The sequence below is a fragment of the Typha latifolia genome, chromosome 14 (genome assembly GCF_019914945.1).
Source record: "Typha latifolia isolate L0001 chromosome 14, TyphaL0001v2, whole genome shotgun sequence".
Classification (NCBI taxonomy): domain Eukaryota; kingdom Viridiplantae; phylum Streptophyta; class Magnoliopsida; order Poales; family Typhaceae; genus Typha; species Typha latifolia.
This window is the reverse complement of record NC_133099.1, coordinates 3,157,508-3,173,868: the sequence shown is the minus strand read 5'-3', so window position 1 is coordinate 3,173,868 and position 16,361 is coordinate 3,157,508. Positions and strand designations below refer to the sequence as shown.

Here is a 16,361-nt window from a genome sequence, read left to right as displayed (position 1 = left end):
TGTTGTTTGTAATTTCTCTAAATATTAGAGGTGAATCTGATAATTATGGTAAATAGTATAATATCTTTCTATATATATAATAAAATTACAAATATCTACTATACATAAAACCACAATTAAGAGCAATTTGATTATTCCTCTCCCTATCCTTACTGTTATAATTAAACACCTTACTTTTATCCAACATAATTATGAATTCTATCCGCATTTTTTTTTCTTATAAACATCAAACAAAAAGTTAGGAAAGCACAATCTTTTCTCTAACAATAAATACCTACTTTATCCCTATCCTTAATTTTTCTTATTACGCAACCAAATTGGAGTTGATATAAGAGAGTCAAAGAGATGACTTGGCTACGTCTATAGTTAGTTTATATAATTACTAAAATACCCCTAAAAGTAAAGAATACCAAGACATTTTTTAAAACATCAAGGGCATTTTAAATACCCCCTTCTTATTCATATGTTGACAACCAAAGACCCCCATGGTTATAATTATATTCCCCGAATACCGCAACCAATAATTATATTCTCCTAATACTGCAACCAAACACAGAGGCGAATAAGAACAACTCTCCTCAAAACCATGGATAAAAGATAAGTACAACACTATCCATAAGTTACATTATTCTTTACTGTCTATTCAACATGCCACGAAATATCCTTTTGCATTCCTTGTGAATAAACACACTAGCATAACGAGCTTAGTACATAAATAATATTGTACATCGTTCTCATGTTAAAGTCCAAAATAATGCTGGTCTATCTAAGATGTCCAATCCTGTTCAGATTTCTGTTTTCCATCTAATTTCTGGTTGGATAAACTTAGTGGACTTACAAGGATAATTAAATGAAACAGCAAGAGTTTGGACAAGTAGAAAATGAAGACTCAGACCAGCACAACTTCAAAACAAAATTTACCATGCTGATATCTGCACCTGCGTACAAAGTGAACATCAATTGAAACCATCCCTAGTGACTTGAGGGGAAAAAAGGTCTTCGCCTTCAGCTTCAACTGTCTTGTGATATCCGAGACATAAGCTTATTTATCTTGGAAAAGGCACTCTGGTCCTAGTCTTCATCTAGATCTGTTGGTGACTGCAGCGCCGATCTGAGCCGGCTTGCTGATCTCTTCCCCTTTCTAGAGGTTGATAGTACTTTCTCAAGGTCAGATTGCCGTAATGGTCTTACTCTCTGCAACATGCAGCAGAAGTGACAAGTGCAATGGTATAAATCAAACAATAGCTAGTGTTAAAATTTTAATCCATGAGTGGTTTATCTAACATTTGCTCTAACCTTAGTAAAGTTTTTATCTCAAGTTTAAACATATTAATATATTCCAAAGTACCATTATATACCAAACAGAATGACAATATTCCATTGAGGAATCCAATGAGAAAATCTAATACTTTGTGTTCAAGGAAAACTTTCTTACCATTTACATAAAAAATGATTCCCTCATGGAACAGGACAAAAAATTTGTTCAAATTTGAAGTAGCTGGGAGGTCATATAAGGTATCTAATCTGATAAGATTATGACAGCTTGTGAACGGCATGATTTTTCCAAAGTATTTTCAAGACTGAGATGAATGACATGAGCTATAATTGCAAGAAGTTTTTAGTTGTTACATATATGGATAAAACTCACAAAAGTTACATATTGAAATGAGGCAAGACAACACAAGCATCATATGTAGTTATTCTGTAAACTTATCATCCAACATTAGAGATTCAACTAAACATGATTGTCTACTTAGGCACTCATGTGATGAACCAAAATAAAATTGTAAATCTCTATCCTTGGAAAGTTACGTTCTTTTATTGGTTATTTGTGCAAACTTATGATGAACGAAACAAAAATCAATATTCTATAACATTTCTCTAACAATAACAGTTAAGCAGATAATACACAGAGAAACTTAACAATCATAGCAGAATTTACACAACATGGTTTACCTAGGTAGTTTCATTTTATGATGAAAATCGTATCCATGGAAAAAAAATTACTTACATTACTTGTCCTTCCATTCTTTTCATCATTCAGCAACTCCCTGATAGGGAAGTAGGCTGCTTGCTTGCACAGCTCAAGTATGTCTGAACCAGTGAAACCCACACACAAGCTGGCTATGTAATCAAAATCAATGTTTTCCTCTACTTTTTCGTCCTTCAGAACAATCTTTAGAATCTTGGTTCGTTCATTTTGATCAGGAATACCAATTTCAAAGGTCTGTGTAAATCGTCTAAGTATTGCCTCATCCAATTCTGATGGCCGGTTTGTGGCAGCAAGAACCATCACACGTGCATTTTCTATGACAGCACAATAGAAGCTACTATGAGTCTTACGACTCCTTCAAACAGCATAGGGAAGAAATCAACGTATACAGTTCAGAAAAGACATTCATAAAAAAATTAGAAAAAGAAATCCAGAGGATTTAACTCTTTGTGGTTATCACACACAAAAAGAAAAACTACAGCTGAAACAACAAAAACAACAACAACAAATCCTTTAGTCCCAACTATTTGGTGTCAGTTGGTAACAACATAAATTCCAATTATATGGTTTCAGTTAAATTTGTCCTTCCTTTTTGCTATAGATTTCCAATTGGGTCCATACTGTAGGTTAACCTATGATATCATATTTCTGCTCATTGTTTCAGAGATCCATCTTTAAGTCCCATTTGGTTTTCTTTTTCCCCATTCATGGCACATTCATCTTTGACTTAATCACTTCTCAGGCAACTTTGATTTCATGAGTTTTGTCGGACATGACAGTCATGCAAACAACTTCGCCATCTTGAAAAGGTGACACTTCAACTTGCCCCACTTACCATGTTCTTGGAACAACCCTCATCTTTATTAACAACCTAGTCTCAGGAACAGTCATAATTTAAGCATGTTATTTCTACCTGTTCCAATATTATCAATGACATCTTCTATAACACAATTGCAATACTTTTCCCCCCTTTTTGCCTTCATAAGAAAGGATTCAGAATTTATCCACTATTACCATCCTAGTACACTGTTTACACAATACTCATCTCCCTTTCTATCAATGTCAGTTTCCTTTTGGAGATAAGCAAGTAGTGACTAATCTCTTAAAAAAACATTCTTATGAGCCATGGTGTTAATTATTTGAAAAACTATACTGCTAGCATAGAATTACTAGAGATCTAAGAAGGTCAAACTAGCTAGTAAAAGCACAATAAATTGAACTAATAAAATAGCAACCCAATCAAAATATTTCAGTTTTTTAAGACCAAATTTTTGGCAGAAAAAATGTTGACATTCAAGACTGAGTTCCAACATACTCACTGTCTGTGGTGAAACCATCCCATAATGACATAAACTCGGTCTTCATATTAGTCATGGCTTCGTGATCTGTTGTACGTCGCTGTCCTAAGAAACTGTCGACTTCGTCAATGAAAATAATAGCAGGCTGGAGCTTGTAAGCAAGACTGAATACAGCAGCCACTGAAGTCAATGAAGACAATTCAGAAAGTTTTCATGAAAAATCTCAAAATAACATTAAATTCAGAAAATAAAAAGGAAGTATAGTTTATCAGGAAAGTAGCTACAACAATGAACATGCTTACAAACATATGAAAATAAATAAACTAGCTACAGACTGCTATCTCCTCAAATTATTGTAAACAAAAGTACCTCAACAGAATGCGAAAGGAAAGAATCTAAGGTTGCTCAATTGGTTTGTGGATAAGTCAAATAGTGAGGACATCCAGAGAATGATACTCCATCAAATTTCCTTGCACTGGTGATTAAATTTCCACTAGAATGGATAACAAAATTTACCTTCAATTCACAATCTAGATTCAATCACAAGAAAGAGGTAATGGATATGAATAGGTATCAATTTTGGCCTGAGATAGACCGATCAAAATTCCCATCCAAACTATTAGGTGTTCCACAACCGCACGGGAGATAACATTTAAGAAACATATCGGTCATGCTGTCTAAGAAAAAAATGAAAATTGCTTACTTATACCCAACACATTTGCCATGTAGACAACCTGACAGTGACACTATTCTGTTTAGAAAAGTAGAAACGCAACTAGAACAATTAAACTGTGTATTAGAAATTCAGAAGAAGAGAGTTCGCCATTTCATCTTCTTCATATAAATATATAATAACATGCATTTATGACCATAGGCTGGACTGCATGAAATTTTATTAGCAATATCTTAGTCTTACCACTTCTAACATCTAAACCTCCTTCATACCTAGAAAAATATATTACAACAGTACACTTGTAAGAAACAAAAGTAGCAACACGATTACTTCTTTTCTGACCACAATCAACAGAAAATTCATAATGACCAGGAAACGACAAGTCACATCACCTCCAAAAATTCTGAGCACTTCAAGTTCAACTAATTTTCCTTTTAAATTTCAATGGCTTACTAGATCTTATAATATTGTCATCTTGTTTCCATGGCACGACCCCTAACAGGTATACATTGACTACTCAAAGAAGTCATTAGCTCCAAACTAGGTAAAAAATGGCAAGCACATATGTCATCTTAGAAAGTCATATTATGATGCATACATTTTTGTGATACTTGAGCATTTTCCAAAGCCACTTTCTTACTTCATGTGTTTCTATTAACAAACTACATAAAAAATGAAGATGTTCTAAGATTCTACGAGAGTCTATAATATGTACTAGCCTACATTATTCTTTTTCCATTTACTACTTGAGAACTTGAAATTTGAATATCAATTGCATTTGTAGGAATCCCGGATTTGAGCTACTTTTATTCTCTGGCGACGTAGTGTCATTGAGATGGATTGAACATGCTAAACACAGAATGTCATCTTTCCCCAATCTAAGACTATCCCCCATAAACAGAGGAATTCAAGGATAGTTTTTCCAAAGCACATGAGCCTAAATAGCAATCAAGAAAGTGGATAGCTCTACTACCCAACGCCTTATAGTTTTCTCCAAGTAGCTTTCTTATGTGGTGTTTGCATTGATTGAAAACACCTTAAGTAGAATAGTTGTCATCTTCCCATCCAATGGACCATATGTTGAGGAATTTTCCAATGGCTACTTCTAGATTGCAAGACCCCGAATTGCAGCAAAAGGTAGACAACTCTACTGATCAACAGGCCTTTAAGGCTTTTATTTAGAGTAACTCTGCCATAAGATTTTCCATATTTCAGTATAGGCACTAATTTATATAGGGTAGATTTAGGTTAATAGGCGTAGGAAGAAAATATAAACTCCTCTACCATCTTCTCATCACTCATTAGATGTCTAGCTAGTATATAGGGTAGATTTAGCATGGATCCCAAAATTGGCCGATCTGGATCAGGATCGTCCAAATCTGATCCGGATCCGGATAGGTTAATTGATCCCAATCCAAACCTAAAACCAGTTTAGTGAATGGTTTCAGTCTGCGATCGGTAAGTTTTGGTCATATTAGCAAGATTGCTAATCTATCTCGACCATATCAGTCAAAACTCGGCTGAAACTAAATTTTTAAATATTCAATTCGAATCTAAAATATATCTAACATATAATTGATATCTTCAGTTGCATTATTTCCAAGTTTTTAGTTTTTGCCCTCTATCTCTCACACGTACTCTCCTCCCACCCCTCACACTTCATCGAGCTCATCCAGTGATCGATCCGATGGGCCCCTCCAGCTACTTTGCACTTTGATAAACTTGGATAAGTGTTTTTGTTTCTCATTCTCTTATTTCTTTCTCACCCATTCTTGAACTTCTCTTTTCTTACTGCTACAAATTAATAATGAAGAGATATTTCTCCTTCAATGTTGTTTTGCAATAGTAATTTACAAGTACAAAAATTTGTCAAATTCAAATCGAAATTTATCATAATTTTTAGTTAATTTTTTCTTCTAAGTTCTTAGGCTTCATATGTGACTAACTTTTATTTTCTTATTTTTCTGTTATTTTTTCTAAATTTTTTAAAAAATTATATCTTTAAATAACATTTAAAATTTTACATAATTAAACAAATCTAATCTAATACAAGTGGCTGATAAAATCGATATAGTTTATACGACCAATACGACTGATACGTATCATTTTTTCTAACTACTAGTCTTGATTCCATTACCAAGTTCCAGAACCTTGCATATTGGTGCAAAATCCTGGTATTTCCAGTATGAGAAAGATGAAAGAAATTAACTAAATTCATTAACAAGTAGATCACAGTGCACATTCCCAATCAAATATAAGGTTTGTTAACTAGGAAATAGAATGTCATAAATAAACCACTTATTATCCTGCATGGTCATAGTGATGTAATATTTGCATTAAACAAAAACCCATGTATATCTGTCACCTATACTTGTGATATCGTTTTCTGTTTTGACATTGACAAGAGGGTTCAAACCTATTTTTGGTTATCCCTGTAATGCAAAACAATGCTGTATGCACAGTGTTACGCCTGAAACATTGCGTCAAAACAACAGTCCAAAGAAGAGCTCCCTGAACCATGCTACTGAGAGGAATAGGAGGCTGAAGGCATCAAGTTGGTATGGCCTCAATGGCAGTAGTTCAAAAAAGCTCTGCATGAGAGAGTGACTTTTGTCATTGGGGCATTACTTTGTACATCCTCCTTTTCATATTGCTTTCTGAAATCATTGTTTTTCTTATATTTAATCAATTTCAATAAGAATATTCACATAAGAAATAGTGAAAATGCAACATAATGCTGGCACTTGCAGAAATCTCATAAACATGATTTCGTTACATCACGATAAATGCAAGTAAATAATTTATCTAAAGTCCCAAAGCAGGCATATCTAATCTACTACATGATTGAACATATATTATCCCAATACACTGCCATATCATGAAGGACAAGAATAGTACACTTACCAAGTTTTTGAGCATCACCAAACCATTTGCTCATTAAATTAGAAACCCTAACATTGATAAAAACAGCTCCAGACTCTTTTGCGATGGCCTTTGCAAGCATTGTCTTCCCAGTTCCTGGTGGTCCATACAAGAGCACTCCCTTCTGAGGACTAAGAAGGCTTCCATGTGCAAATATTTCCGGACGACGAAGAGGAAGGATGACTAATTCAAATAACGCTCGTTTCACATGTTCTAGACCACCAATAGAATCAAACTCCATATCGATATGATCAGGATTGATTACATCGCAAGCTATCACATCCTACAAAGTCATTATATATATCCTTATAAAATATTCTCTAGAATTCCAGTAGTAGAGAAAGCATATAATTATGAATAAATCATGTACCATGGTACTCCCTAAAAGTCCTAAGGAAGTCAGAAGCACGTTGCATGTAGGAAGAAAAAAAGAGAACTGTAGTGCTATATATGAGCATTCCCAGGGCATTTAAACAAAATGCTTTGGCATTTGCCAACAGTGGTATCAATACAACATCTTCCAAAGGGGTTTTATTTCACTAGGTCAAAGGAAATTCACATGGAGAGTACTGGATAACAATTTTAATGAGATCAATGACATGAAAGAATCATAGCTTTATGATAAGCTAGGACTTCACATGTGGTTAGGCCCTGAGGTGGCATAGCTTGCTACTGCAAGCCACAGAAACCTTGTGCAGAATGCTTACACCCCATTAGAATTTGTGACAAAAAAAAAAATAAAAGCTGCCTATCAAGAAATAGAGGTCACAATTGCTTCCAAGGCTGTGTAATATTAGCAGGTTCATCTTGTGAACAAATGATTCCAGGTTGTCAGTAAGCCACCTCATCTATCTGGATTATAGCTAGGTCAATGCAGTATTCATAACCTTCACAAAAACTGGCTGGATTGACACTGACTGGATAAATTTGGCACGGATACCAAGCACTCAGGATCCTTAAGTGTAACAAATACAACATTTGTGTTGGGTTACTCCAACTATATGAAATGCTTGTGCCATACAACTTCTCAAAGGATTAAAGGAAATAGTGGATTATGCAACTGATGGTCAAAACAATCTATTCTAGATGTATTTAGCATATAAAAAGTTTGAAAAAATTTTCCAGCAGCAAATTACAATAAGATGTCACCTGTCAGAGACTCAGAAATGTCAGAAGTAATGACATACTAAAACAAGGAGATTGAGTTGTTCTCAATAGTAAGGACTACAAATTTCTTTGGTTGTGTTCATACCTTTCAAATTTTGATATTTATGTGTCTATACATCTAAAATACTATATTTGTGTTGTGCACCCCTCAAAATTTTACATTTACGCGTATACCCTTCTAAAGGCCCTTTATTTGCGTGTATACACCGAGCATTACACAAATGGAGGAGTATACACGCAAAAATTTAATGATTTTGAGGGGTGAAACATGAAAATAAGAAACGTCAGAGGGGTACACATGAAAAAACTGAAGGAAAAAAAAAGTTTGGTTAAATCTGAAGTTCGTAATGGCATTGCAAATCTAAGAAATTTTGGTGTCCGTTACGTACAGCATCTAAATGTTTCATTTATTTGTATTGAGCAATAAGAAGCAACATCTCGTCATATCATAAAAAAGAAAAAGAAACAACATTGGGTTAGTTTTCATATAGGCATTTGATCGAACATTTTGCAGGCATCAAAATCGCAAGGGGCAAGTAGCCGGACCTCGTAAGGGGTGGTATTGATGAGAGGGCGGCCGAGTCGTTTGGCGATCTCCTTCTTTTGCTGAAGGGCTTTCTTGGACGATTCGCGGTTGGGGTCGAGGTGGCGGAGGCCGACGAAGAGGACGAGGGAGCTCAGCGCCGCGCTCACCGCGTAGAGAACAAGCTCCTGCAACAACCGCGACTCCGATGCCCTCCTCATCCTCTCCTTCTTCTCCTACTCCTCCTCCTTCCCCCAACTCCTCTACTTATCTTCTCGATTTCTCTGCTCTCGTTTGATTTCAGGTAGGTGTTTGAAAGGAGACGCGAAATGGATGGATGGATGGATTGAAGGATGGAGAAGACGAGAGAGCGGTCAGAAAGGCATGACTTTCTGAGGTCCGGACTACGTGGCGAGCAAACACACGACGACTTGGGATGGTGTGAGTTCGACACGACCGAATGGTGCATCGAGATCAAGTCAATAGTATAAAATACGACGTTTACGAGAATTTTATAATGTAATCGTAAAATAAAATTATAAAAAAATAACATTTTCTAAAAAAATTTGCATATAACATCCGCCTTTTAATGAAATTATGGTTAACCCCCTATATTTTTAGCAAATATTTGGAGACAATACTTAGATGAGTTAGTTAGTTAAATTAACTATACTAAAAAAATTATGAAAATACCCTCAATCAAGTCATACAAGAGTATTTTAGTCATTTTAGATATAAGGGTATTTTAGTTATTTTAGAAATAAAATATCTTTAGTTGACGAAATATTCTCGTGATGCTAATTTAAATATAATCAAGAATATTTTATGTATATATTCGCTAAATTATAAGGATCAATTTGTAGATAATTTAAATATAGGGTGTAAACCACAATTAAGTTACATGGTGTTATATATATATATATATATATATATATATATATATATATATATATATATATATATATATGGGTATTTTATTATTTGACCCCTCTATTTTACTTTTATTACCTCTCAAAAAGTTGATTTTTTACGTAATGGCCACTAAAGTTTTTTTAAGTATTATAATCGTTGTTACATTTATATTAAATTTTATAATTGGCACCGAAATCTTTTGTCTATGTAAGAGTTGCATTATAGTTACTTTTTGGTGGAATATTTAAAATTTCTAATGGATAGTTCTTAAAGTTAACAAATGCAATTTCTCAAAAAAAGAAATTTAATGAATGCAAATAATAATTAAAATACCCTTTTTGATGTTTAGAGTGCAAAATATTTATCTCAATTTTTTATTGTAAAAGTAATCGCTTTATTGTATTATGATGATACCAAATAATATTGGGTTGTCCTCCAATCATTTTAAGCAATTTATTCAATGGCAAAATAATTTTTTTTTCTTAATCTAAATTTATTCCAATAGTGATTAGTTAGATTTAAGCAATAATAATATTTAAAAGAATCTAGTGACAATTATGTAAAAGTCCTAAAATAACAAAAAAGAACTAAGGATATTTATCAAAAGCATCTTATATTTTATCTTTATTTTCAGTTAACCCATATATTTTATTCTTAATACCTCAAGATGTTATTTTTAAAATAAAAAAAATAAAATACATAAAATATTCCTCATTAATCTTAAAATATGAATCTTCTTTTATTTTTACCTTATCCTTAAAAAAACTTATCCAAAATATTAATTACATCTATAGTAATTATTTTTGAGAAATTTAAAGTAAATGAGAGGAATCACCTAATGGTTATATAAACTAACTCATCTATATTATAACTCTAAATTAGGAAGACAAACATTATAAAATATTTTTGATACAATAAAAATCAAAATATATGGGTACTTTAGAATTATGTTCTTTAAAAAAAATAGATTAGAATATTCGTGGAAACCATTTGAGAAACCGGGTTTAGAAAGTCCCTTTTTTTTTAATTTTCTTATTAATATATAATAATAATAAAATATCATCACTCCATTAGACATGTAAACCAATCAGGACTCATATATTTGCCATTGAAAAGTTTTAAAATATAGTATTTATATTTGATTATTTTATCTTATCAAACCGTTAAAACATTATACTTATAAAATATAATCATCATTTTTTCAAATAACCACCTAAACTTTAATCTTATAGTGAAAAGCCTCATCCTCATCTTAGAAGAATTTTGGAAGAATTGCTTCCTAATCCTTCATAGAAATATTCTATGAAGAAAAAGAATAAAAGAATATAATAAAACTATCTTTGATGAACAAAATTGGAGGCAAAATTTCAAAATTATACCTAACAAAGGAGAAGCTGAATAGAAAATAAATTGAAAATAAGACTGAAATCCAGGTGGTGATATGCAAAAGTTGTCCTAAGTGTACTAATATTTTCTATTTTTTAGTGGTGTTTTTTCTATAGATCACCTCATATTTTAAAAGTCAATAAATTATTTATAAGAATAAATATGATATTTCCTTCTTGGTGGCATTTATAAAAGAGTACAAATGTTTTTTTAAGATGAATATGATCTTGAAAGATTGTAAGGATTTTTATTTTTTGATTTTTAATGGCAACCTAAATCAACTCTAAAATAGTGTAAGTATATATATATATGTTACGAACCGGCCTAATCTGATTCGCAACAGTTCTGAAATTTAGATCCAAGCTTGATAGCCCTCCAATGGGTAGATGGATGCTAGAGTTAGTTCTTAATGTGAATGGAGAGAAGTTGATGTGAAATAAGGTGGTTAGAAGCTAGAAGAGGCCGACTAAAGACTTGGGCAGTGGAAGAAGGGATGTGAGAGAGGGCGCTAATAGCTAGAAACAATAGAGAAGAAAATAAGGCAAAAGGCAATTCCAATAACAAGATAATTCCTCAATTAGGATTTCCTCCACATATATATAGAGACTCACCTTAAGAACTCCTTAATTAACATAAAAATACTTCAAATAATTCTAACAATCCCTAACTTAACCCATACTTTCACCGCGATGCGTTCGACGCAACCGATCGCGTTCAAACTCGAACTTTTCGTTCTTTGTCGATGCGAACGTGATGTAGGCGTTCGAACGACCGCGTTCGAACGCACCCTAGCAAAAATTAATTTTATTGATTCAACTTTACTCAACTAGATAAATAGGTTTATTACAAGGAACCCAATGTCACGAGTGGAGCCAATATGGATCGGATCGTATCAATATATTATTTTCTAACAAAAAAAATACTTCTTATCTATTAAATTATAATTTTTTCTCTATCCTACTATTTAGTATCAGTTTACTCCTCCTATGAACAAAAAACATATAAATCTTCTCCAATACTTTTAAAAACCTACCTCCCAAACTCCTTTTTAATATTAATTTTTAAAAAATATTTGTGGCAGTCCATTTGTAAAAGATCACAAATTAATTATAAACTAATAGGCAAAGGTTGTGATAGAACAAGGAAGATCCAATTGGAATCCAAAGCTTAGACTTTCATCTAGCAAAATAAATAAAGATAGAAAAAGAGAGAGCTTGATATCATTGATATCTTATATTTTAGAAAAGCTAATCAAAAGCATTGTAACTTTTGGAGTTATTATTATGCACACTTTACAATATGAATATTTTAAGCAAAATATTTTACTCTTAGTTTTCTTAATGACTAGTTATCGTCTAAATAAGTTAAAGCATCTATAAATGTAAAATGACTTTAATATTGAGTTTTTAACCAAACTAGCTCTGTTCAAATTTATTTTTATCAAAGTAGACTATCCTTAAACTTATTACCAAATAGGGTTTAATTTACTGTAGCCTTAATAAAAACGCTAAACTAATTAGTGTTTTATCTCTAATTAAAAATGTTAATTAGTTTAGCATTTTTGTCTTATCCTAAAATGCTTATTAGTTTAATATTTTATATATATAAATTTTTTTAACTTAATATTTCAGCAGTTAAGAAAAAAATTACCTCAAGATAAAAACGTTGAATAGATTACCGTTTTTAAAAACGCTAATTAGTTTAGCCTTTTTATCAAGGTTATGGTAAATTAGATCCCATTTGATAATAAATTTTAGAGAGAGTGTAAGTTTGGTCAAAACCTCTTTAATATTTCCAAACAAGTTTTTTTAGTTTTCTTATATCCATTTAAAGTTTCTCACAATATGCCCTATATTTTAGTTAAATTTGAATTCCAATACAAATTCGATCACCAAATTTTAATCTGCCTCAAATCTCAAATGGGAACACTCACAGTCAATATCTAGCACAACCGGCAAAGAACTTTTGTGATCACTATCATAAAATTAGAAAAGAGCAAAGAGAAAGGAAGAGAGAAAAAAAAGTTTTAAATAAAACTATCAATCAATTTCAGAAGAAAATAATATGTTCTCCAACACACACCATTACTAGGAATTACATCAATCGTTCTTCTTCCTTTCCTCTTATTTCTTTCAATCAATTTACACAATCATCTTACACTCTCTTGTTTCAAAGAATTTTTGGCCATGATGGGGTCCCAGTCGAGATACTGCCCACTGTATCCATTATCCCAGATGGGTATATCCCAGAACGAACAAAATTAGAACAAGGTCGACGACACGAAGAAGAGCCTAATTAATCCCCATGCTCCAAAGACGTTAATTATAGCAGCAGGTGCAATGCAAGCATCTGTGCTTGAAGCTAGCCCTTGATCGTTGACAGAAGGCAACAAGACGAAGTGGGCAATTTGTCAGTAGGCCATGCAGATGAAGGGGACTAATGAAACCTTTCTTGCCACCTTTTGCCTCAAGCTAGTGTCGCTTTTAGAACACCTACAGTACTTCTATCATGCAAAGACATTGAATTGGGAAGGATATATCACCCCCTTCCCCCTGTTTGCTTACATTCTTTTGACATTATTGTGTAGGGTGTGTGGCTTATGTTCTACCTAACTCTGGATTCAGAGTGCCTTGATCTTTGTCGTGTAGGCCGAGATAAAACGGTCATTCCGTTGATTTATCTATCGTGTATAGATATGCGAGGATATCATGTTAGATAATCAGTTGACGGACAAACAATGTATACCTTATCTTTTTTACATTGAGACCCTATCCATCTTTCCAGTGATGGTGTCTGAAATCCTAATCCAATGCATGCATGTGAGCTAGTGGCTTCTTGACACATCTCAATTAACAAGGCAAGACTTAGCAAAGCTAATGAAGGAGAGGGACACTTTTGGCTAAGTTTGGGTGATGGAGCAATTGCACCAAGAAGGCCAAGTCCTCCTTCCCTTTGGGCCACACCTCCTCTGTGAATTGTTGTGATGCCAATTTCATGTTTGGACCCTACAATATAATGATTGCTTCACTATAGCAAATGGCATCATATGCCTCAGCATAGACATACAACTACAACCCTCCCTACATTGCTCATGCTCTCTACTGCTACTACTACTGACATCTATTGGCTTCAAACAAGCAAGATTTTAACAACAGAAAGCATTTTTTTGATACTTTCTCCCTTTTTTTCTGTTTAGCACGAGAGCTTGTACTGTTACTCCTTAATACTTTTTCTATTGTTTAGTCTGTATTTCAGCCAAGCTTGGAGATTGTTTGAGGTATCAAGTTGTAACAAATCATCTATGAGCATTTCTTAAGCACTTCCTTTGATAGCCAAGGTGAGTGCATTCTATTTGTATTTTGAGAGTTTGGTATAATAAGATAAAGTTTAAAGGAATGATTTGTATTATTATATGTCCTTAATAATCTAAACTTCTGGGTTAATCAGTTATCTAGCATGGTATTTGAGACTGATAGAAATGGACATTTTAAAAATATGATTTACATTATTAGTCTGTTAACTAATAGGTTAAGCTTTTGACTCGACTGGTTATCGAACAATAAAAATCTCAAACATATTAAGAATATTGTTGTTTTTCTTTCTTTTATATATAACACATTAGCTCCAATAATAGAGAAGAGATATGGATGAGCAATATCACTATCTTTCAAGGAAAGTGGATAACTCACTCTAAAGCACTGAGTATTTTATTTTAAGCTAAATTTTTTAATCCAAGGATACGGTTGGAATATACAACGAAGATACGATAGGGATACGGTATAGGATATGTTTTAAATGTTATTGATAATAATGGATTGGATATTGGATCAGTAAAGTAGTTTAAACCCGCTAAGCTTATTAAGTGATGGAATAGAATACGATCGATCAAAATTATCTCCTTTCTTCCTACATGTTCTCTAGTTGACTCCATCCTCTCTCCACACCTTGACGAGCTTCGACAGAGTGTTCTCCATTTATTCTCTCTCATGTAGGTAAGTTTTTTTTCTTCTCTGTATTCTTTTCATCGTCCCTTTTATCTTTACCCCTCGTTTCTATCTAAATCTTAAACCCTAAACTTTAGTGTTTGTTATTTTTTTTTCTTTTTCCCTCTATAGTTGTCGAATATTTCTTTATTCTCTTTTTTAGCTCTTCTCATTGTCTTTCAATTTTCTCTTTTTCTCATAAATCTCTCTGTTTGATTGATACTCTACTAGATTGTGTTAGATTATGCTAGATTGTGTTAGAAATCATTTATCTTTTTTGCTTTTTTTTGTCCTACATGATGTATATGTTATGTTTTACTTCTTACAAATATAAATGTATAGATCATCATTAAAATCTAAATAATATTTTTCATATCCGTATGATATGCTTAAGGGGACATTAGGATAATGATAGCACTTAGGAACAATTGATCACTCTGGAAAAAAAATCCAGACCTTTTGGAAAATTGACTTGATGACCAATTGATTTTTGTTGTTTATCTAATAATGGAGAAGATGATTGGATAAGTAATTACCATAATTTTACTTAATCACATCTAATTTATCCATTTCTCTTGACATCTCCGATCCTTATCCTCTTAATTTTAAGTGCATCTCTTAGAGTTAGGCTTTATACCTTACTAATCACATTTATGAATGCATATTATTACTCGAGTGTCAACTGTCCTGTAACCAAACACGTTTTAATTCTGTAAGGTCCCATTCGCTTTGTAGAATAAGAATGGAATAGAAATAAGATTTACTCTGGTATAGGAAGTAAATAATTATTTATCTCAATACTAAGTAATAATATCTATTTCTCTCTCCTTAGTTTATACCTTCAAATTATTTCAATTGAAAATGAGTAAGAATTACTAATTTTCCCTCGAGGAATTCCACTCAGATTACATAAAATTAATATTAAAATAAAGAGAAATCAATAGTAAAATTATATTAGAAAGCTTTAATTACACAAGTATAATTATTATACAATACAAACTAAACTAGCATATAATCAAATAGTAGAATAACTTATATTGATATAAGCTCTCTTATGCTAGTATAAGAAAGGGTTTAATTCTACTTTATACTTTAGACCTTCTAAACTATCACCCATTCACATAACTCTCTTGATTTTTTTTTGACACATCGACCCCGATAAACTATATTTTTTATCCATAAGGTCTCACGTACAAATCATATGAGCACTCTTATTTTGGAAGAAAAAAATCTATATGTCACGAAAGAAAAAGATAATTAAAAAAGTATATGAAAAATAATAATAGTTTAGAGTGTCTAAGTGTAATTATTTCAGTAAGAAATTACAAAAGCTATAATAGTATTGGTCGTTATTATATATCGTAGAGACAGGCGAAGATCATGAGTGGGGTTGTTCCTAGCTAACTCGAGCCATAAGATGAACAGGACCACAAACACATGGGATGTTCGATCGATTAGATTCTAAGTGACTAGTCCTTGTCCTTTGACCAGGAACCCTATCTGC

The 16,361-nt window shown here is 32.7% G+C and overlaps 1 protein-coding gene across 1 annotated transcript; it reads right to left on the bottom strand.

Moving 5' to 3' along the window:
* Nucleotides 1-649: 649 nt before the first annotated feature.
* On the bottom strand, nucleotides 650-9,038 carry LOC140800843 (uncharacterized). Its single transcript, XM_073155735.1, has 5 exons — nucleotides 8,600-9,038; nucleotides 6,869-7,169; nucleotides 3,313-3,471; nucleotides 2,012-2,307; nucleotides 650-1,194 (listed from the first exon to the last, which is right to left on the bottom strand). Exons 1-5 carry the CDS (start codon nucleotides 8,795-8,797, stop codon nucleotides 1,072-1,074), a joined length of 1,077 nt encoding a protein of 358 aa, XP_073011836.1. The 5' UTR covers nucleotides 8,798-9,038; the 3' UTR covers nucleotides 650-1,071.
* Nucleotides 9,039-16,361: the final 7,323 nt, after the last annotated feature.